At 33.9% G+C, this 22455-nt stretch overlaps 1 protein-coding gene across 1 annotated transcript; it reads right to left on the bottom strand.

The window, feature by feature from the left end:
* Window positions 1–10218: 10218 nt before the first annotated feature.
* Window positions 10219–15222, bottom strand: LOC131606929 (uncharacterized). Its single transcript, XM_058879012.1, has 4 exons — window positions 15119–15222; window positions 13804–14946; window positions 12467–13137; window positions 10219–11412 (listed from the first exon to the last, which is right to left on the bottom strand). Exons 2-4 carry the CDS (start codon window positions 14904–14906, stop codon window positions 10391–10393), a joined length of 2796 nt encoding a protein of 931 aa, XP_058734995.1. The 5' UTR covers window positions 14907–14946; window positions 15119–15222; the 3' UTR covers window positions 10219–10390.
* Between the last annotated feature and the right edge of the window lie 7233 nt (window positions 15223–22455).

Below are 22455 nucleotides of genomic sequence, written 5' to 3'. Positions count from 1 at the left end.
TCCCCTATGATCTCTAAACCAATTCACTCAATCTATATCTATTTGTCAATGCTCTAAACCAAAGCCCTTCCTTCTCATTTTTAATTTTCCAAGCCCGTTTTCCCATTAAAGCAAGGTTAAAATTCCTTAAATTTAGAATACCTAGTTCCCCCTCCTCAATTGGTTTACAACCACATATTCCTTGTGTCACGATCACCCCATTGTTAACTCATACATGTAGTTTGCACTTTGCACCATATCTCTCTTTTTCTGTATATCTAGTTTGATTGAACAACTATTTTTCACATCCTTAATTTACACATTGGAAGATTCGGAATCCAACAGCCTATGGGCCTGTTTGTTTCAGCTTTAAAAAAAAATGGATTTTTCGTTGTATTTTTGAAAATAGATTTTACAAAACAGTTTCTCAAAATATTACAAGTTTTTTTATTCAATTTTTCTAAATTGGAACATTACTTTTGACATCCTATAACATAAACAGACATTATTGAAGACCAAAACATAGTCAAAATCGTAATTTATTCAAAAAGTGGTATTTCAAAAATGATTTTTATGAAAATCTATTTGAAATAGCTTCAAAATTAAGTGATTTTTTGAAATTTTGATATCCAAAAAAAGTTTCAATAAAAAGATGAAATACCTAAAATAACATTTTAAGAATAACTATTTAAATCAAATTTTCATTTGAAGCTTTTATGAAAAGTTTCTTTGTAAATTTTTTTTACAAAATTATGCAACACTATAAAAATCATTTTTAAAAAAGTCAAAACAAACGGGCCCTATATCTAAAATGTAAAGGGATTTTAAACTGTGCTAATTTTTTGATCCAATAATATAACTTCAAAGTTCAAATGGTTAGTATTTTATTTAGAATTTTAATGGATAATCAAGGATCGCTGACTTGGTTGTTTATATAATTTTTTCGAATTGATTATTTAGAATATTTGAATGTTCACTAAAATTATCACGATGTTGAAGTATTGTTATGGTCGTAGTGGATAAAAGTGGCACCCCAAACAACCATTATCTCCTCTATATTGACTAACGATAGTCGGGCAGTAGCGGATTCGGATAAAAAAATTTGGAATGGTCGTTAAGATAAACTAAAAATTATAAATAAATATAAAAAGTATAATATACAAAAATATTTAAATTTTAATAAATTTAATAAAATATTAACAAAACATAATTATATATTCACAGTAATAGTGACAACCACATTAATTTTTTTTATTGTAATACAATTCATTAAGATAATAATTCTCAAGAATAAAAATGTATAATTTCATCACTAAAATAAACTTTTTAAAATTATAAATGTATAATTTAAATATTTAAACTAAAATTTTGAAATTAAAAATACATACAAAAGTGAAATAAACTTAGTAAATAGATAAGATAAATATAAAAGATAGAGATATATTGATGGAGACTAATATAAATATATATGGTGATGAATGTATTGCATGTAGTAGTAGTTGTGAAACTATTAAAATATTAACATTTGTAAATATATATTTGGGATGGAACAAATTTAGCCTTAAATGATATTAAGTTTTGAGATGGATTTCATGATTTTGAGATGGATTTGAGACTAATTTTATAATTATTATTTACTATATTCTATTTTGAAAATTTTATTCCAAATTTATGTGATATATTAAGACGGATTTGAGACAGATTTCAATTATAGAAACATTTAAGATAGATTTCAAAAAACAAAAAAAAAACATTATTGTTAATTATTTGATTTTATTTTTTGGAAATTCTATCTCGAATTCGTGTAAAAAAATACTTAGAAAGATTTTAGACGGAATCCCATTTTGTATATAGATTGAGATGGATTATAAACATAATGCAAAATTGTTATTTATTTTACTATTTTTATATTTCGTCTCAAACCCGTGTAAAATATTAAGACGGATTTGAAACAAAACTATGAAGAGTCTTTAAAATGATAATTCACAAAATACACAATTGTTATTTATTTTACTTATATTTATGAAAATTTTGTCCCTAAGTCCTTGTCAAATATTTTAAACGAATTTTAATTTTGTATACAATTATTTAAATGTATTTGATACATAATACACAATTATTATTATTATTATTATTATTATTATTATTTGTTTTAATTTAGCTTATAGAAAATAATGTAAAATAATTAAGAATGTTAATAATAAATTAAATAATTAATTCAGTAAGAATGACAATAATAGTTAGTTTTGATATATGGAGTGAAGTTGTAGCTTATAGAGTGAAATATAGATATAAAGTTAGATAGTTGAGTGTAAGTGTAATGTATGGTGTGGAAATGTTTCCAGATATTTTGAATTTATCACTTGTGTAAACTTAATGAAAGATATTTTTCAGCTTGTATTATCAAATGGAAACTTTATATTAGGATATGAATTTATTTTAGAAAAGAACAATGGGGTGGTCGTGACCTTCCTTAGCCACCCCTAGCTCCACCAGTGTAGTTGGAATTGATGATAGTGGGTGAACTTAATGCGTAAAGATGAAAATGCGATGTGAAAATGCCTATTTCTTTTGGTTTCAGTTTTAAGAAAATTAACAAAAACACGTTGTATAATATGAAACATTAGATTAATCTAATGGCCAATAATATCTGAAAGGTACCGTGGAGTTGGCGCAACATTGTTAGAAATCGATTTGTCTCTAGAAACATTGAGAAGAGGGTCATGGATGTTTATGTTTTAAATCTTTGTGGAGGTTTGTTAGTCTTTATTGACTTTTAACTGTGCTTTCTATATGCTTACATTTTTCAGTTTTAGGCTTTTGTATCTTTAGCTAGTGTTTTTTGAGTGTTGTCTAGTAGTTAAACTTTGTAATGATATATTCATAAAGGGTTCATAAGAGACGGCGTAGAAGATTCTCTAAGGAGAGGAAATGCAATATATTGCCCTTGCTAACTTCATGGTCATCTATTTATTGGAACATACACCTGTTATCTGTATTGATCACATTTTTTTAGGAATACTCGTCCGTTTATGGAAACAAGGGAAGTGACGTGTCCCTACCCGTAATGATATGGAGAGGAAGTCGAGAAAGGGAAGTCACGTTCTTCAGAGTAATAGGGTAAGAACTACTCATTTCCCACGCTCCTAAGAATGGAAAATGTAACATCCCGATTTTTATTAATATTTTTATTAATTATATTATTGGGTGTTTTTTAATAATTACTTATTTATTTAGTTATTATGTGATATAATAATTATTTAAGTATTTAATTATGTGAGTGTTTGTGTTGTTTGACTTAATTGAGTTATTAGAGAGATATAACTAAATGGGCCTAAGTTATAGAAACATAATGGATGGATTGGTGGGTTAAGCCCAATTGACATAAGAGAGATAATTAGAGTAGAAAGTTAGGGTTTTAGAGTTGGAGTCTCATAACTCATTTTGGGGGAGAAAGAAGAGAGAAGAGAAAGAAGGGAGGAGCACTTGAGAGGGGAAGAAAAATTATGGAGGAAGCCTCAATTTTCGCAGCAAGTTTCAGCATAGAGTCACCTTGGCAAAATGGGTGTATCTTTCAATCCAACCGTTGGATCGTTGCGGTACTTGGACACAACGTTCCTGACTCATAGAGGTAAATTCTGATCGGAGCGATTTTGATTTTGAGGATTTTAAGTTTGTCTGATAAGCTGATTCCCGAACTGGTTTTTAGGTGTGTCTCCAAATGATGTTAAAAAGGTTTTCTTTTGGAGAAAAGCTTAGAGCTATGGTGAAAGAGTCCATATTTACCAAGGTAAGGGTGGGGTTCTTTCATGATAAAGGGGTGTATGATAGTATGTTATGGTGGGTAGATTCTAGACTTGATATACATGTTCTTCTATGTGCAATTTTGGGTATTTGATGGTTTGATGGAATGTGATGATATATGTAACGCCCCAAATTTAATTAAATTGGTTAATTAAATTATTAAAGGATTTAAATATTGGATTTAGTCGAATTTGGATGGTCGGTATTATTTTAAGAGGCGTATTTGGATTTATTAAGTTAAAGTCGGATTTTAGTCGGATAGTCGGAAGAATAATATTAAGAATAATATTATTTATTTATTGAGATGTTTATTGAGATTTTCGCATTTTGGGGAAATATAGTCGGTATTAGTTCGGGATAGCGGATCGACATTTAATCGGAGATTTTAATATTTTTAGTATTAGAAATATTAATGAGCTAATATTTAGCGTTTTGGGAATTTTCCGAGTAATTAAGATTAGACCGGAAATATGAGGCATTGAGTAATAAGTCGATATATTAAATAGTCGGATTTTATTTTAGTGGAATTTAAGTGTAAGTATTATTTTTACATTAAGTGTAGAAATTAATTTGGGCTTATATTATGGTATCTTTAAGTATTGAGGGGTGTATTTTATTAGGCCCATTATGTAATAGTGACTAAGTGGTGGTGGTCTTTCTATTTTGAAAGGTAGTAGCTTAGAAGAGTAAACCGAGAAAGAAAAAAAAGAAAAAAAAAAGAGAAAGGGGGTTAGGGTTGTAAAGAGGAGAAAAAGGAGACCCAAAAGTGTTGCTCTCAAGTGTCATTTTTCTCAAAATCTCCATTGAAATTCCTTAAAGTTGTACTCAATCAAAGATAAGGGGGGATTCTTACTATCTAAATGGGAATATGATGGATTTTATGTGGATTTGGGGTATAGATTATCATTGTGTTGTGTTAATTTTGTTCCTCTCATTGTTTGAATTTGCTGTTGTTGGTCGTTGAAATTGGAAATACTGTGCATATGAGGGAAAACGAAACAAAGTAATGAAAACAGGGAAGCCACTTATTGTTCGTTCATATGAATCCTTTGTGATATTCAGTTATGTTATTTTTCATTCAATTTCATACCTATGCCATGTTTGTTTTCATGCTTTTCATAATATTACTTAATACATATAATGACTTTATTCTATGGTAATGAAGCATGGTTATGAAATGATAATATAATAGAATAAAAATAATGGAAATGAACAATTATGAATGACTATATAAATGAAAACAGTAGATAATCAATGTGAACAATAGCAATGATAGAACAAAATGTATTCCAAACAGTTCCGTTTGACTGAAATAGATGAATTAAACGGTATAATTAGTTGTCTGAAATTTGATAAAAATTTACGTGGTAGCTAGTTTAATTAGTAGATTAACATCGTGGTGTTATTTTATTGAAATTGTGATATTTTACAAATCGACCGAAATTGTGTTTGATTTAAATATTCTTTATAAATAAAATGTTGATTTTGTGATGGAAATTGACACAAATTTTATGAATAGAATATAATGGAATTGGAATTAATATAGCGTGACATTAATCGGTTGATTAAATTAAATAGTTGAATTAATTTCAATAATTCTAATTAATTCGAATATACTTAGACTTGGATAAACTATTCGGTTTATTGATAAATTACGGTATCTTGATAATTTGACCGTAATCGTGATTTGGTTGAATATTTATGTTGAGAATAATATATTCCTATGCCAATGATGTTGTCTTTATAAATAATATTATGTCTAATTGAATTAGTTGATAATTGGAAGTTGATTCGGTTTACTTGATAAATTAGCATGTTGAGATTATCTTACGAATTGATCGAAAATTGTGGTTTTGTTTTGGATGACTTTGTTAATATGTGAAATTGAGTAATTGTGACGATGTGCCGAAACGTGATGATAATTGTAATAATCTTGATGATATGCGAATTGTATATTTGTGACGATTTTGTTAACACACGAAGTTGTATGTTTGTTGTGATATGCCGAAGCATGAGGATATATATGTAATGACTTGTTTATATGCGAAGTTGTATAATTGCGATGATGTGTCGAAACATGACGATGTTTTGTGATGATTTGTAATACATGATATTGTATATATTTGTGATGATGATTTTGTGACTAAGTGAAGATGAAATATTATGGTGACGTGAATTACCTCGTATAGATGGTAATTGATTGTGATATAGGCTATACCTCGTGACGATATGTGATTGTGATGAGTATGCTGTATTGTCTTGTTTGTCGAGTCACATTTTATATGCATAGTCTATGATGGCTTGGATTGGCAAATTAGTGACGAAGGCTTATGCCTTGTGCCTCTGAATTGGGCAATTGGTGACGGGGGCTGAAGCTCCGATTGGTACCACATGCATATGCACAGTTGAGTCGCATTTGAGTCGTTGTCCGTTGTTGTTGGTTGGAGTTGTTGATTATGCATTGCGATGCTTATATGACGATATAAATGCTTATATGTTGACTTGTTGAAAATGCTTATATATTGATAATGACGCTTATATGTTGACTTGTTGAAGATGCTTATATGTTGACTTGTTGAAGATGCATATGTGTTGACTTGTTGACGATGCTTATATGATGACTTGTTGAATATGTTTATATGTTGATATCATGACTATTCATTGATGATGTTCTTTGTGCTGTTTATATTGATGTTGTGTGAGGAGGTGATTCATTTATATTCTTTACCTAATATATGATTTATGATGATCCTATTTATATAGTTTGATATCTCACCCTTGTTGCTGATGTTTCCCCTACCATGGGAAATGGATAGGTACTCAAGTATAGCTGTGGAAATTTGTTGCTTCATCAAGTCTTGTTGGTGTGTCGCTCTGATACGTAGCACTCAGGGGGTTGTTTATATTGTTGTTCTATGTTGTTAATGTTTTAGTTGTTGTTATTATAACCGTTGAATCCAAGTTGAATAATATGAAGTACTTGTTATACTTCCAAGTTGTTTGAGTTGAATAAAGCTGATAGTTGACTGTTATTCGAATGCTATGCATCATTGTTACATGACATACAAGTTGAAAGTTGATATGTGATACTCCAATATGTTGTTTGTTACTCTGATATTTTCCGCATTATAATTTCGGGGTAGAATTGGGGTGTTACAATATAAATGTGATAAGTTGTGTGCAATTGATTATCTATGTGCATTAGATTGTTCTGGGTAAACCATTGATAGTGAAATAATGGGTTTAGTTGTGGAATTGAAAATGTTAGGGTTTATGTTAGATTCTCATGAAATTGACTCTAATCATGTTTTGATATGAATTAATAATGATGTTGTTGTGTGAATAACTTATGATTAATCTTATGTGTTTTGTGATGAATTGTTGATGACATGTAACTATGTTTGTGTGCATTATATGTTGAATTTTTGATAATATATAACCATGTTTGTGTACGTCATGTATTGATGAATTGTCGATAATATGTAATTATGTTTGTGCGAGCTATGTGATGAATTGTTGATAACATGTAATCATGTTTGTGTGCATTATGTATTGATGAATTGTGGATAACATGTAATTATATTTGTTGTTAGTATGTTGAATTTGTTGTTGTTGTTGTTGTAGATCCTATGTTCAAAGTTAATAGGTTGTATTGTGTGGATAAGCATGAAGTGAATATTGTTGTATAGTTGGAAATGATTATGTTTGAAATAACATGATGTATGCTCTTTATGACGAATAATTGTTGTTATGACAAGGATGATTATATGATGATGATGTATTGTGAAGTTGAATATGTTGTTATTGTTGAGCTGTCGTTATTATAACTTGTTGTTGATGCGTTGATGAAGTTGTAAGCCTATGGCTAATGTTGAATAAGTTGAATCGTCCCAACATATGGACATGTTTGAGTTGTAGGTCGAATGACCAATGTTGATTTAAGTTGATGCAATTGATGCATGTTTAAGTTATTGTTGTTGTTGTGTGTTTAAGTTGTTGTTGTTGTACTTGTGGATGTTGCATCATTGTGTCGCATCGCATAACATTGTTAGAGTTGACCTTTAATGGCAAAGATGATAGAGTTGTTGCGTTGATGCCTCAGAATTACTGGCAATTGATAGAATTGGGAGTTTACTCCGAATGGTACCACATGCATATGCATAGTTTGAGATGCATATTGAGTCTCATTTTGAATTGTTGTGTTTATGAAGTGAATGCTATGATGTGTGAATGCATAGTTTGCGAAGTTGAATTCATTTGATATGAATTGTTGATGTGTGTAGATGTGATATATATGAATGAAACATATATGATGAGAATGCGAATATATATATATATATATATATGTATTAATGATATATGTGGAATATATGAACCATGTTTTGCCATTGTTGATAGTTGTATTAATTTCTGTTGTGATTATGAAGTGTATGTTATTATGTGCTTGAATGACATACTTGTAAACTTGAATACATTGTTATAGTTTTTAGTTAACATTATTGTTGTGATGCAAATTGCTTATATTGAGAAGTGGTGAATTGTGTATGATCTTATCTTTGCTATATGTATTATCATACTTTCCTTTATAATGTTTGATATCTCACCCCTTCTGCTGATGTTTCCCCTATCATGGGAAATGGGCAGGTACTCATGTATAGTTGTGGAAGTTTGTAGCTTCATCGTGTCTGGTTGGTGTGTCGCTCTGATACGTAGCACTCGGGGGGGGGGGGGGGGGTCGTTTATATTGTTATTTCTATGTTGTCGATGTTTTTAGTTGTTTTTATTATAAACGTTGAATCCAAGTTGAATAATATGAAGTACTTATTATATTTCCAAGTTGTTTGAGTTGAGATAAGCTGATAGTTGACTGTTAATTCGAATGCTATGTATCATTGTTGAATGAAATACAAGTTGAAGTTCTAAGTTGATATGTAATATCCCAATGTGTTGTTTGAAATTTTAAAATACTCTGATATTTCTCGTATTATATTTTCTGGTAGAATTTGGGGTGTTACAGAAAATGTTGTTACTGCTTCCTTGGAGCTTAAGATCCAGACCTAGTAGATTCTTATAAATATATCAACTCTAAGGTTGAGAAAGATATTCAATTCAGTCTAAAAGAACTATATAAATAGCTTCTCACCATCCTTACGTGAGCTTTCTCTAACACCACAACAACCTTAAAAACCTCTGGCACTCCTACACCACAACAAGTTGTCACATATTTCATTTTTAGTAAGTACAATTGGTGCTCAACGTAGGGTCCTGGTAAAATTCACATGGGCCACCAACACATAATTTTGCTAGATTTATACCCACGACTCCAACCCCTATCCGACGGTGAAAAATAAGGTTGAAACTCCGACCAGTAGTGTTCTGGTGATGATGAGAACACCATGGAAGAAATGTATGCCACCATGGATGAATTGCGTTGCCAAAGCCAAACTCTAGAGGATAGCATCCTTCAAATATAAAAATTCTAGCAGGAGGGTGGCCCTCTTGAGGTGTATGAAATCCTAGATCCCCAACCTCTCTCTGATGCGATTTGGGGGGCGCCTGTGCCAGATAACTTAAAATCGCCCTCATTGCGAATGTTTGATGGGTGTAGTGACCCATATGAGCATGTCGCCTCCATAAACACTCGGATGGAAATTATTAGATCCTCTGATTCCTTGAAATGCAATCTTCTCTCTAGCACCTTCAAGGATGCAACATTAAGGTAGTACATGATCCTACCATGACTCTTGGTTCCCAAATACCAAGACCTGGTGAAGAAGCTTGTCCATTAGTTTGCAGCAACCAGACATAAAAAAATGTTTACCACCAGCATCTTTAACATTCGCCAAGGATATTCTGATAAAATCTCATAGGTTCTTGGTTATCCTAGTACAAAAACAAGATTAGGTTCATGCTTAGCCCGATATTAAAAGTTTGGTAACTTTTGAGATAAGTGTGGCGTTAAAATCTCTCAGGTTCTTGGTTAGCCCGATATAAAATCAAGGTTCCATTCGTGAGCAAATCCTAGTGTTAAAAGCTCTCACATGTTCAAGATTAGCCCATGTAAAATATTGATTTAAAGTTTAAAGACTAATTGCTCCAAGTTTCTGTTTGGAAGGAAAACTAACAACTTATAATTTAACACCTCGTGACTTTAGACTGACGACTAAGTCTCGTCGTCATTAGATTTCTGATTGACTTAGAATAAATTATATTTTATTTTAAATAGTAAAACTTTAGACTGATGATTGAGTCTAATTGGAATTAAATATTTGATTGACTAAGAACCATTTTAATTTAAATATTAAAAACTATTCTAGTTTGTATATCAAAACAAAAGTTTTTTTTTAAGTAAATCATTGATAAACTTTGATTTTTAGGAGAAGTTACTTAACAAACAAGGAGAAAGAGAAACTATTTATGTAGAAAAATCTTAGCATAACATATTGAATAATTAATTACAATTGCATTTTGGAAAAGACCATTTTTGCATGTCTTTCTAAAAGTATCCAAGTTACCTCATACTTATTCATCAAGCAAAATTGCTTTCATAAATAACACATAAAAGAACCACAAAGAATAACCAATCAACAAAAACCAATTCAGATTTTCAGAATTTAGAGCAATGGTGTGGCAAACCAGTACCATGATCAACAGCAACAACCTCAGTAGCATTATCACATTTAAGCACATCCTGTCCCAGCTTAGCACCAGCAGCCTTAAGACCCTTAAGAGAAACAGCCTGATTAAAAAGATTCAACGACGGTAGCCTCGACGCCGAAGGCATTTTCATTCCAGGCAAAAAGTTTCTGAAATCATCTTTCAACAATGGAACCTCAAAATCCGTTTTATCATGCTTAACCACATTGTCTTTTGCACTTATATGTGCACCAGGTTCCATATGGTTAGTTGAAAAGCTAGCTTGGTTTGGGAAATTTGGATAGAGACTTACATACCCTCTTAAATACATCATGTCAATGAGGAATTTCTTCCATGAAGCTTGCCAACCGTTCGTTCGTGACTTCGGTATTTGGACCGGGTTTTTCTTCGCGTCCTCGGTGAACCGCATGTTCATGTAAACATAAAACTCTCTCCAGTGTTTAGGGAAGAACACTGCTCCCCAACTGCATGGGAGTTGGTGAAGGTAAGGTGTGTTGGGATGGATTTGTTTGAAGAAGTCTGTTGCATTCCATTTAGGTCTCTCTTTGACAACTTCAACAATCTTTGGTGTGTAGAGAGAGATTGAAGAGAGTTCTGGGAGAGAAACTTGAGGGTCATAATGGTAATTCATGAGTGCATATTTGATCCATAGATAGTAATAAGGTGAGACTTCAATATCATCTTCAAGGAGTAAGCCAAAGTTGTCATCTGAAGATGGATACCAGCTTTCACTTACAGCTCTTATGAGACCCCCTTGGATGATTCTTCTTCTTAGTGTTTTGGGGCCATGTGGCCAATGAAATGAACCTACTAGTTTGATTGTTGATTCATCAACTTTGCTGTCCATGTTGAAGGTGATTGGGATTTCATCTCCTAGATAGTAGGCATTGGTGAGAGATTTTAGAAGCCTTGATAGGGAGTTTACCCTGTTTTGGGTTATGATGTTGATGGAAAGGCTCATCTTGTTCCAATCTGAAAGAGAAAAAATATATAAAAATCAACTTACTACTACTAATTCAAGAAGCTTATATGACATTTTCTCTCAAGTAAGTCGAAATGATTAATGATTGTGCACTACTAGTAGATTTTACTAGATGATTAATGATTGTGCACTACTATCGGGTTTTATTAATACAATTCTTGTTCAATCCATTGACAAAATCGATTTGGAAGGTGAAGAATGTCATTCTATATAAATTTTTTTGAGTCTCTATCTCTAACTAATGTGAAACTTAGAATTTTACCAATACATCCCTCGGCGCGTGGATATAAACATTTAGTGGCCTATATTTTGATCGGTATACTCTGATACTATATGAGAATTCGAATCTTCAAAAATCTCTCATGCCCAAAATTGAACATCTGAAAAGAGAATATAATTGATAGGTGATCGATAGCGAAAACCTGGTCGGGGATGGCCCAATAGATACGTAGATATAAATGGTAGGTAACCAATAGTGCAAACATGATAGTAGATGGACCAATTAAGGGTGGCAAAACGGGTCTGACCCATTGGGCATGTCCATTTTGCCTGCATTTTAGTACGGATGGACCAAGGGTTTACGTTGGCGCCCTTTATTGCGCCCGCCTCATTTTTTTGTGGGCTTTTGCGGGCACAAACAGTTTCATAAATTTTTGTATTTTTATGCTTAAAAGGTGCAGTGTCAGCGGGCCGGGACAAAGTTTTAGGCCCGCAGTCTCAAGTATGTACGCGCTGCTGCGTGTTTTGCATGCTTTTTTGAGACGGACATCCCTGTTTTCCACCCTTAGGGCCAATAGATCTTGGATAGCCTCTGATACAATTTTAGAATGTGTGGGTTGAGACTTATTCATCTCTACAAAACCGGTTTGTAGAGTCAAGATTGTCCCACTTATAAACACTTGTTGAGACTATATCCTTTTCAACGTGGAACTCTTCAACATCTTGACTTCGGCCCGACTCAAAATTTAGCTATATCACATTATTAATAATCTAATCTAGAGTTACGAAATGCAATTTTTAAAGAAAAAGAATAGACTTTCTTACTTGGCAATGCTGTTGATCTAAGATCAGCCATCCAAAGAACTTTAGAAACAGAAGCCCTAGGCAAAAGAACCAATGTAGTACCATTGGAATTAGCCTCAGAAGCCATCTTCAAAGCCTTTCTCACATTAACATCAATATCATCCACAGTTATAACAACACTTGGGTTATGAATTTTAATCAAACCCTTCAAACTAGAATACACAGCTTGTATAACCGGCGCCTCCGAATTCGACACGCCAGAAAGCGATCCAACGCCCAAATCAAAGATCTTAAACCGACGTTCTTTGCAAACCACCAAAGGCCATTTGAGAGCTGCTGCAGCATGCTCACAAGGACAGAAGTTTCCACCAGAGACAACCATGTAGGCCTTTTTGCCAACTGTGGACCTGAATTTTTCGAGAAGCGGTGAAAGTGCTTTTACTTCGTCGACCGAATGAGCGTAAAAGAGTGCATCGATTTTTTGTGGATACATTGCTGCCCATTGTGTTATGTAGCCTGATGAAAGTGCTTTCCACCATTGATCATCTCTTACTTGAACTATGTCTTTGAAAATTACTGTGGTTTCTGATACATAGGCTAGCCTGTGCTCCCTATCACCCCATGTTTCTTTGTCTTTTGGATCTACTGGTAGAACAAATGACCCTGCATTTCTATACTTCTGAAGCTGATAACTGCAATAAAAAAATTGAAGACGCGTCAAACACATGTCAGTGTTCAATATCGACGACACCAACATATATATTTGTGTATCACTTAATTAATGATATCAACTTTCTCTGTAGCACTAACACTTCTAAAAAAAGGTGACTCAGTATCTATTTCCTATCTGGTGTTTGAATATGTGTCTGTGCTTCATAGTCAACGTGTTAGTTTGTGTCTGTGTCAGTAATTCATAGTTAAAATTGTTAGATTTACTCAACATGTTAAATTAATGAATATTTGAGTCAAATGTGAAAGAGCTGATTATAAAATAAGAAGATTCCTTGATATGAAAATTGAATAAACTAAACTAGTTGTAGCAAGTGTTTATAAACCTAATGGCACTAACTAGTTGAGCACTACCAAACACTTTATAGTGTTCAAATAAGTCATGTTTGACTTGGATGGTCAACTATGAAGCATGTATACCGGAAACACGATATCGATATACTGCCATGTAGACACCGATAATAATTTGAAAAAATTAGATAAATTAAATATAATCACAAGTGTCGGTATCGGTTTCGGATACCAGTACTGATACAGACATATCTTTTTTCAGAAATATCAATGCTAATATGGTTAGAAAAAGTAAACATGATGTAAGAAAACCAGAGAAGTTGAAGAAAAGAATGTACCTTAGGTGTAGATCTTCACCAGTAGAGAAAGTAAAAGGAGTTTCAATGAAAAGTGTCTTAACAAGTTCAGCAGATAAAAACCAAGAGCTTGAAAGAAAATCAACCTGCACAATTTTCTCAATAGTGATATCATAAGCAGGATCAGGCAAATACAAACCAGCTTCTCTAGACTTAAACTTCCTATAACTTGGAAAAGTAAAATCCTTCTGTCTAAATGGCAATATCCTCCCAATACTTCCCAAAACCGAATTCTTATACTTTTCGGTCCCCGCAACATGCGCCAAAATCTCCAACATTTTCTTTCCAGGTATCATATCATCATCCACAATGTAAACCAAATCAGCTTCTGTTTGTAATGCCATTTGAAACCTTCCGTAGTACTTGAAATCGTAACTCGAACTTATGAAACTGATCCTCGTGTCGTTATAGCTTTCCACGATTCTCTTCAACGACGCCTCGTTTGGACTCCCGAACGAAAGCACCCAAACTTGATGAAAAGGAAGTGTTTGTTGAAGCAATGAATCAAGCTGTGCACAAAGTGTTTTTCTCTTGAAGTGGTTTAACAAAACATTGATTTTCGGCTTTTTAGGATTCGGCGCGTTTAAGTCCCATTCGGATTTCATCTTCATAAGCTCTTGAAGCGTCTCGGTGCCAATGGTTTTGTTTTGGAAACTCAAAACGTCTTCATAAAGCTCTCTCTTTAGCTTAATCATTTGAACATCATTTGACTTCTTCTGCAAGAAATCTATTTTCTCGTTCTCGCAAACAAGCGACGGAAGTTGATTGATGTTCTCTTCTTGGATGAGTGAAGAAGATGATTCTTGGTAATGTCCTACAATGTGTGGCGTGATCATGAGGTTCTTCCAATGTTGCGCGATTCTTGAAAAATCGGGTTTGGTTCTTAAATCGATCGAAGGACCCATGTAATACAATAAAAACGTTGCGTAAACTGCGAAGAAAAATTGAAGACATGTTAGTGCTGCAACAAATTTTGAGGTGACAGCTTTTTGAGGCTTCATTTTTGTCTTTCCAGCAACATAGTCATTCAACATTCCTTCCAAGGAATCTCTACTTCTCGACGTCGAATTTCGACTAGAACTCATGTTACAAATTCGCGTCCAAAACAATTCAACTTCCTCTAACCTAAAAAAAATACATAGAGAAAACGTGTCAATTAATTAAACTTCTAAAACAAATTACACTACAATCATGATTTGAAATTGCAGTTACGATAATATACTTGCATACTGCAATTTAAAACCATAATTGCACTGACAAATATGAAAAACAAAATTATAGTTCAACAAAATCTAACCAAATATTTGAATCACTAAAATTTGTGATTATGATTTGAATGATCTTGAAAATGAATAGAGAAATCAAAAGGAGAGGATGATATTTTGAAATTTGAAGAGTAACATTTTGTGTGCCATTTTGTTATATATATACAAAAATGCAAGTGGAAAAGTAGGCACGAAAATTATAATGCATGTCACGTGTATTTTCCATAAAGAACTTAAGATACCATTTAAAAGCCAAATTTGATGCCTTAGAAAAAGGTAACACTGCGTTTTTGGCACTTAACTCACATTTTTAACCCAAACTATAAGCTAAGATTTAACCAATAATTTCATTATTATATTGTGATTATAATAAAAAAAGCATGGTTTAAGGAAATTAAGTCAAAAGGCACAAACTAACACGAGAAAAGAACATGGGGTAGAATGAAATGGAAGTGATTGAATAGATATGCTGGTTAAAAAGATAAATTAAAAGAGAGAAAACAATCAAAACCTTTGCTTCTTGAGCAAAATATGGTTACATAAAGCTAGACGCATATATATGACTCATACCATAATTAATGAAGCTTAAATTACAAGAAACAGTTTATATATATATATATATATATATATATATATATATATATATATATATATATATATATATATTTTATTGCTAAGAATAATAACGTTTTTTTTTTTGTTGCTAACAATATATAAAGTTTTTTTCTTTTGCTAACAAAATATAAAGTTTTTTTCTTTAACTCTAATTTTCTTTTATAGAATTGAGTGATTTAATCGTAATTCGATCAGAGATAACTACTAAGATTGTGTTAAACTCAATCCATTATTTAAACAAATCTTCAAATTAGTCTTTAACGATCAATATGAAATTGAGACAGGAATAACATATTTGATAACAATAGAAACTTTAAAGGTCGTCAATAATTAGAATGGTTTCCTTAACTCTATAACAACTTTATAATACTTTTGAATCAAAGTTTAAAATACGACCAATTTGCTTGGTGGGTAGTATCTACAAAATTCTAGCGAAGTTGTTAGCGGCTAGATTGAAGGAGGTCATCGGCAAACTAGTGTCTAACAATCAAACCGCTTTCGTCCCGGGTAGATATATGATGGATGGTGTTCTTTTGGTCAATGAAATTATCGATTGGACAAGAAGGAAGAAAAGAAGTTGTCTCTTGCTAAAGGTGGACTTTGAAAAGGCGTATGATTCCGTTTCTTGGAATTATCTTAGAGAAACTTTGTTGAGAATGGGGTTTGGTGCTAGATGGATGCGGTGGATGGATGCTTGCATTTTCAACAACCATATGTCCGTTTTGGTTAATGGAAGTGCAACTAAAGAGTTCAAGGTGCAAAAAGGTTTAAGACAAGGAGATCCGTTATCTCCCTTTCTTTTTGTTATTGCTATGGAAGGTTTGACCGCAATTGTGAAGAAATCGGTGGAGTTGGGAAATTTCAAGCCGTTTATGTTCGGGGAGAATGAAAGTGTGGACATTCTTCAATTTGCGGACGACACTATTCTTTTAGGTGAGGCATCTTGTGATAATTTGTGGCATATGAAGGTGATTTTAAGAGGGTTTGAATTGGTTTCCGGTTTGAGGATTAATTTTGCTAAAAGCAATATTATAGGAGTGAATGTAGGTGAGTGGTATATGAATGCCGCAACGACTTTTCTTTCTTGCAAGAAAGGTTCTACTCCTTTCAAGTTCCTTGGAATAATGGTGGGGGATAATCCTAGACGGAAGAAAGTGTGGATGGAAGTGGTCAACAAATTAAAGAAGCGCCTTTCATCGTGGAAAGGTAGTAACATTTCCATGGGCGGTAGAGTAATGCTTATTAATTCTGTTTTGAATTCTATTCCGATTTTCACTCTCTCCTTCTTTAAAGTTCCCGGTAAAATTGTCAAAGCAATTAGGAAAATTCAAAGTGAGTTTTTATGGAGCGGTAACCTCGATAAAAGGTGTATCCATTGGGTTAAGTGGGATGTGGTGTGTAGGCCCAAGGCAAAGGGAGGCTAGGGTATTAGGGATGTTAGAGAATTGAATAATGCTCTTCTCTTGAAATGGAAGTGGCGAATCTTTGTTGAAGCGGTAAAGCGGCAAGCAAAAAAAAGATTTGGAAATATTTATCCGGGAATTATCGTGTCCACAGAGATTGGTTGAGAAGAACTGCCGTTCGACTATCTCGCGTTCTAAGTTTCATGATTGGTTGCGGAAAGGTAAATGCGGGAAAAGTAAATAAAAGCAGATAAACAATCTCAATAGTCTAAGAGAAATAGTTATGGAATTGCATTTCGTTCTACCCGTCGAATACTTAAATCTGAAGATCTATCGCTCGACACTCACAATACACATCAACATCACCGGGCATCACTCGAGATGCCACATCGGTGTCCATGTCTGCAACACCGACGAAAGCTCAACCGTACTATTCACATCAGCGATTTCTCCACCGACACAAACAACACGGAGGCATTAGACTCGATACCCACTATGATTGTTAGTCCTAAATCCATGTCTGCAACCCAGAAACTAACAGTTATCATTCCTAATCAAGATCTATGGTGTCCATGTCTGCAACAACACAAATCCAGAGCATTTAAGCAAAAAGATCAAGAACAACAACAATGATGATTTGTAAAGCGAATATATTAACGATCCCAAGATCCACAAATATACATACAATAAGAGTAGAAACATACATACAACACCCACCATTGGAATGAAACAAAGGGAAGAGAGAAGATGAACCGGAAAGATCTCACCGGTACAATGAAATCGAGACAGATCCATGATCAATCCACATGACGTCGCACCCAATGGTGTTTCCTAAGCCTCTAAACTATCAAAATTGGACCAGAGCCACTCCATGGGGGAAATGGATGATAAAAAACCCTAAAAATGTGATTTTACAATATATATATACCAATACTGAAGTCGCAGACCGCGCTAAGCGCGCCCAGCGCGCTAAGCGGGCTGTTTTTTATTGTTCTGAAACCTCCAGACCGCGCTTAGCGCCAAAAACCCGCGCTAAGCGCCCAACTTTCTGCCAAACGGGTCAAAAATGCTCCCAGACTGCCCTTAGCGCGGTCAAGCCCGCTTAGCCCGCTCAACAGAAAATGGAAATCTTATTTTGGCCATATCTTGAGAACCGTAACTCCGATTTGCTCCCGGTTCGAAGTGTTGGAAAGCTTATTCCATGCTCTATCTAACAATGAACAAATTGTAACCAAATTGATGAATTTGATCATCCTTATTTTGAGCCTTGCCCGCCGATGAATTGGTAAAATCGCGTGTTCGCCGCCGTGTCTTCGACACTTTATTCCTCAAATCTTCGAACACACATAAATACCTACAAAAAGACAACAAAACTATCAAACAATATAAATTTACACGAAAACGTAACAAAACACAAACGATACAAATATGCACAAAAATGGGGAATTATTCAAACGGTATTAACAAAAAGTATCGATAAGTGCCACTATTTACAAACACAAAATAACTACATTTTGGCACTTAACAACTCTCCCCAACTTGAATTTGTTTGTCCTCAAACAAGGCCAAACACTCAAAGAATCAAAAGTAAAAATCCAAAGAATCAAGAATCAACACAGTTTAGAAAACGAAACAATTGCACAGTTCAAACCAAAAACGTACAAACAAAGTAAATACTTACCACAATCCTACAACAACAACATGAAAAAGAAACGAATCCTAAGTACAAAAATCATACAAAACATTCTAAAACAAAACAAGCTCAATCACGAATCACGCCTAGCAAAAATTCATCGGTAGATGAAAAACACCGAAAGGTGAGGACTTTGACACACACCCGACAAACTTGCAAACAATTGACAAAATTATGCGTTCATCTAAAAATAGTATCAAAAATGCAACGGCACGAATCACAAGGGCTTTAAAGGTTGTAATGTGGCTCGGTTAACAAACAAGCGATAAGTCCTAAAGCTAATCGAAACAAAAACTTGCCTAAACCTAAGGGAACAGTTACTTCCACAAAGTTCCAAACAAAGGAATTTCAATCAAACTTTCTTTTTCATCACATGTTTCACACCAAACCCAATACTTATTAGCACAATCTTATTCCCAACTCTTTTTGTTATTTTCTATTTCAATTTTTTTTCTCTTTTCTCTTTTTTTCTCTCTTTTTCTTTTGTTTCTTTTTCACATTTTTTTTCTTTTCTTTCCTCAACCTCACATCAATCACAACATAAACAAGCAAACATCCTCTCCCCAACTTGAATTCAACCACAATATAAAGTGAATACTCCCTACTTTCTAAGGCAAGGTAAAAATACAACTAAACATCATAGTTAAAGGTTCAAGAAAAACGATAATCAAAATCCATCAAAAATGTGAACTATGTCTCAAGTTCAAAAACAAAATGGACAATGACGAAAATGTGCAAAGGGGTTACGAATGGTCACACACTCACAAGGTGAATTGATACTTGGCTAAGGTAGTTGTGCTCAAAATCAAACAAGTGCCTTGATCACTTTCGTGCATTCACAAAATCAATACAAACGACAGATTAAACATAATAATATCCAGTTAAAACAAGAAATGTCTGTCACTCGCATATGTATACAATGGAAAGCCACCTCACATTTATGGTAAAAAGGGGAAACTAATGTGATTCAAGTCATGAACAAGTTATGCAAAAAGAATGAATAATATGAAAAATGTACAAATGAAAAGTCTCCTAAACATGTTAAGCTATAGAAAGCGATAAACGAGTACCTTGCTATGTACAAATTCGAACAATCATTACCGCACAATTGACATATTGAATCAATCAAAATTGGAGAATTACCAAATGCGACTTCAAGTAATCGAGCCAAAATTTGAGTCTAAACAACAACAAAAGAATTAAAATTATAACTATAAAATACATACTATAAAGCCTTGGTGTAAGTGGGAAAAAGGTGAGGCAAATGAATCATTAAAAAGAATTCATTAGCCAAAAGCTACAGACCGCGCTACACCAGAAAGACAAAAACCAGTGCAACAAAACAGAAATTCCAGTGTGCCTCCACTTAACACCTATACATCTCATTTACAGAAAAACAGAAAAATAAAACCGTTGGGGTGCCTCCCAACAAGCGCTCGTTTTACGTCGTTAGCTCGACGCCTTTTATTGTTTCGCGAATGGTAAGTAACTTCCTCGCGGAACGCCAACGCTTTCGCCTCAAACGCCACCTAAAGAAAACGTCCTGCCCAAACACTTAACAAACGAATCAAAAGCAAAAGTATATACAAGTATGTGTAAAAACACAAATTTACATAAAACACAAAATTTACAAAATCCTTAATTTGCTAAACAAATTGAAAAGTGAAGATTTAGAATTTACGAACTATCCGAGTTCAATTTGTTTAGCCAACTTCACCTTGCTAAATAGCAAAAGTAAAGAGGAACAAAATCAAACACACAAACATGTACAATTATGAAAACATAAACATGTATAACTATACAAAAACACACAAGTATGAGAATATGCACAAAATATACCATATGAACATATTTACGAAACTTAAAACGTGAAACCATCGCAATGCGATTAATCTCAAAACCAATCCCCGGCAACGGCGCCATTTTGTTGAAGCGGTAAAGAGGCAAGAAAAAAAAAGATTTGGAAATATTTATCCGGGAATTATCGTGTCCACAGAGATTGGTTGAGAAGAACTGCCGTTCGACTATCTCGCGTTCTAAGTTTCATGATTGGTTGCGGAAAGGTAAATGCGGGAAAAGTAAATAAAAGCAGATAAACAATCTCAATAGTCTAAGAGAAATAGTTATGGAATTGCATTTCGTTCTACCCGTCGAATACTTAAATCTGAAGATCTATCGCTCGACACTCACAATACGCATCAACATCACCGGGCATCACTCGAGATGCCACATCGGTGTCCATGTCTGCAACACCGACGAAAGCTCAACCGTACTATTCACATCAGCAATTTCTCCACCGACACAAACAACACGGAGGCATTAGACTCGATACCCACTATGATTGTTAGTCCTAAATCCATGTCTGCAACCCAGAAACTAACAGTTATCATTCCTAATCAAAATCTATGGTGTCCATGTCTGCAACAACACAAATCCAGAGCATTTAAGCAAAAAGATCAAGAACAACAACAATGATGATTTGTAAAGCGAATATATTAACGATCCCAAGATCCACAAATATACATACAATAAGAGTAGAAACATACATACAACACCCACCATTGGAATGAAACAAAGGGAAGAGAGAAGATGAACCGGAAAGATCTCACCGGTACAATGAAATCGAGACAGATCCATGATCAATCCACATGACGTCGCACCCAATGGTGTTTCCTAAGCCTCTAAACTATCAAAATTGGACCAGAGCCACTCCATAGGGGAAATGGATGATAAAAAACCCTAAAAATGTGATTTTACAATATATATATACCAAAACTGAAGTCGCAGACCGCGCTAAGCGTGCCCAGCGCGCTAAGCGGGCTGTTTTTTATTGTTCTGAAACCTCCAGACCGCGCTTAGCGCCAAAAACCCGCGCTAAGCGCCCAACTTTCTGCCAAACGGGTCAAAAATGCTCCCAGACCGCGCTTAGCGCGGTCAAGCCCGCTTAGCCCGCTCAACAGAAAATGGAAATCTTATTTTGGCCATATCTTGAGAACCGTAACTCCGATTTGCGCCCGGTTCGAAGCGTTGGAAAGCTTATTCCATGCTCTATCTAACAATGAACAAATTGCAACCAAATTGATGAATTTGATCATCCTTATTTTGAGCCTTGCCCGCCGATGAATTGGTAAAATCGCGTGTTCGCCGCCGTGTCTTCGACACTTTATTCCTCAAATCTTCGAACACACATAAATACCTACAAAAAGACAACAAAACTATCAAACAATATAAATTTACACGAAAAACGTAACAAAACACAAACGATACAAATATGCACAAAAATGGGGAATTATTCAAACGGTATTAACAAAAAGTATCGATAAGTGCCACTATTTACAAACACAAAATAACTACATTTTGGCACTTAACAATCTTGCATGACGATGAAGCTATTTGGAATAGTTTTATGAAAGCAAGGTACTTTTGTCCTAAAATTAGAATCCAAGATAACGGGGGAGTGTGGCAAAGAAAGGGTGAATCCTTTTGGTGGAGAGATTTGTGTAAGATTAATTTGATGGATGATTTGATTGTCAACGGTTTTTTCGGGTGTTTTAAATGTTGTTGCAAGAATGGCAAGGATGTTCTTTTTTGGCATAATAGATGGTTGGGTGAAGAACCTCTTTGCTTGGTATTTCTGGATTTATTTGATTTATCTACC

The sequence above is a fragment of the Vicia villosa genome, linkage group LG5 (assembly GCF_029867415.1).
Source record: "Vicia villosa cultivar HV-30 ecotype Madison, WI linkage group LG5, Vvil1.0, whole genome shotgun sequence".
NCBI classification, from domain to species: Eukaryota; Viridiplantae; Streptophyta; class Magnoliopsida; order Fabales; family Fabaceae; genus Vicia; species Vicia villosa.
Note: the sequence above shows the minus strand (reverse complement) of the source record. Positions and strands in the feature narration are given on the sequence as shown.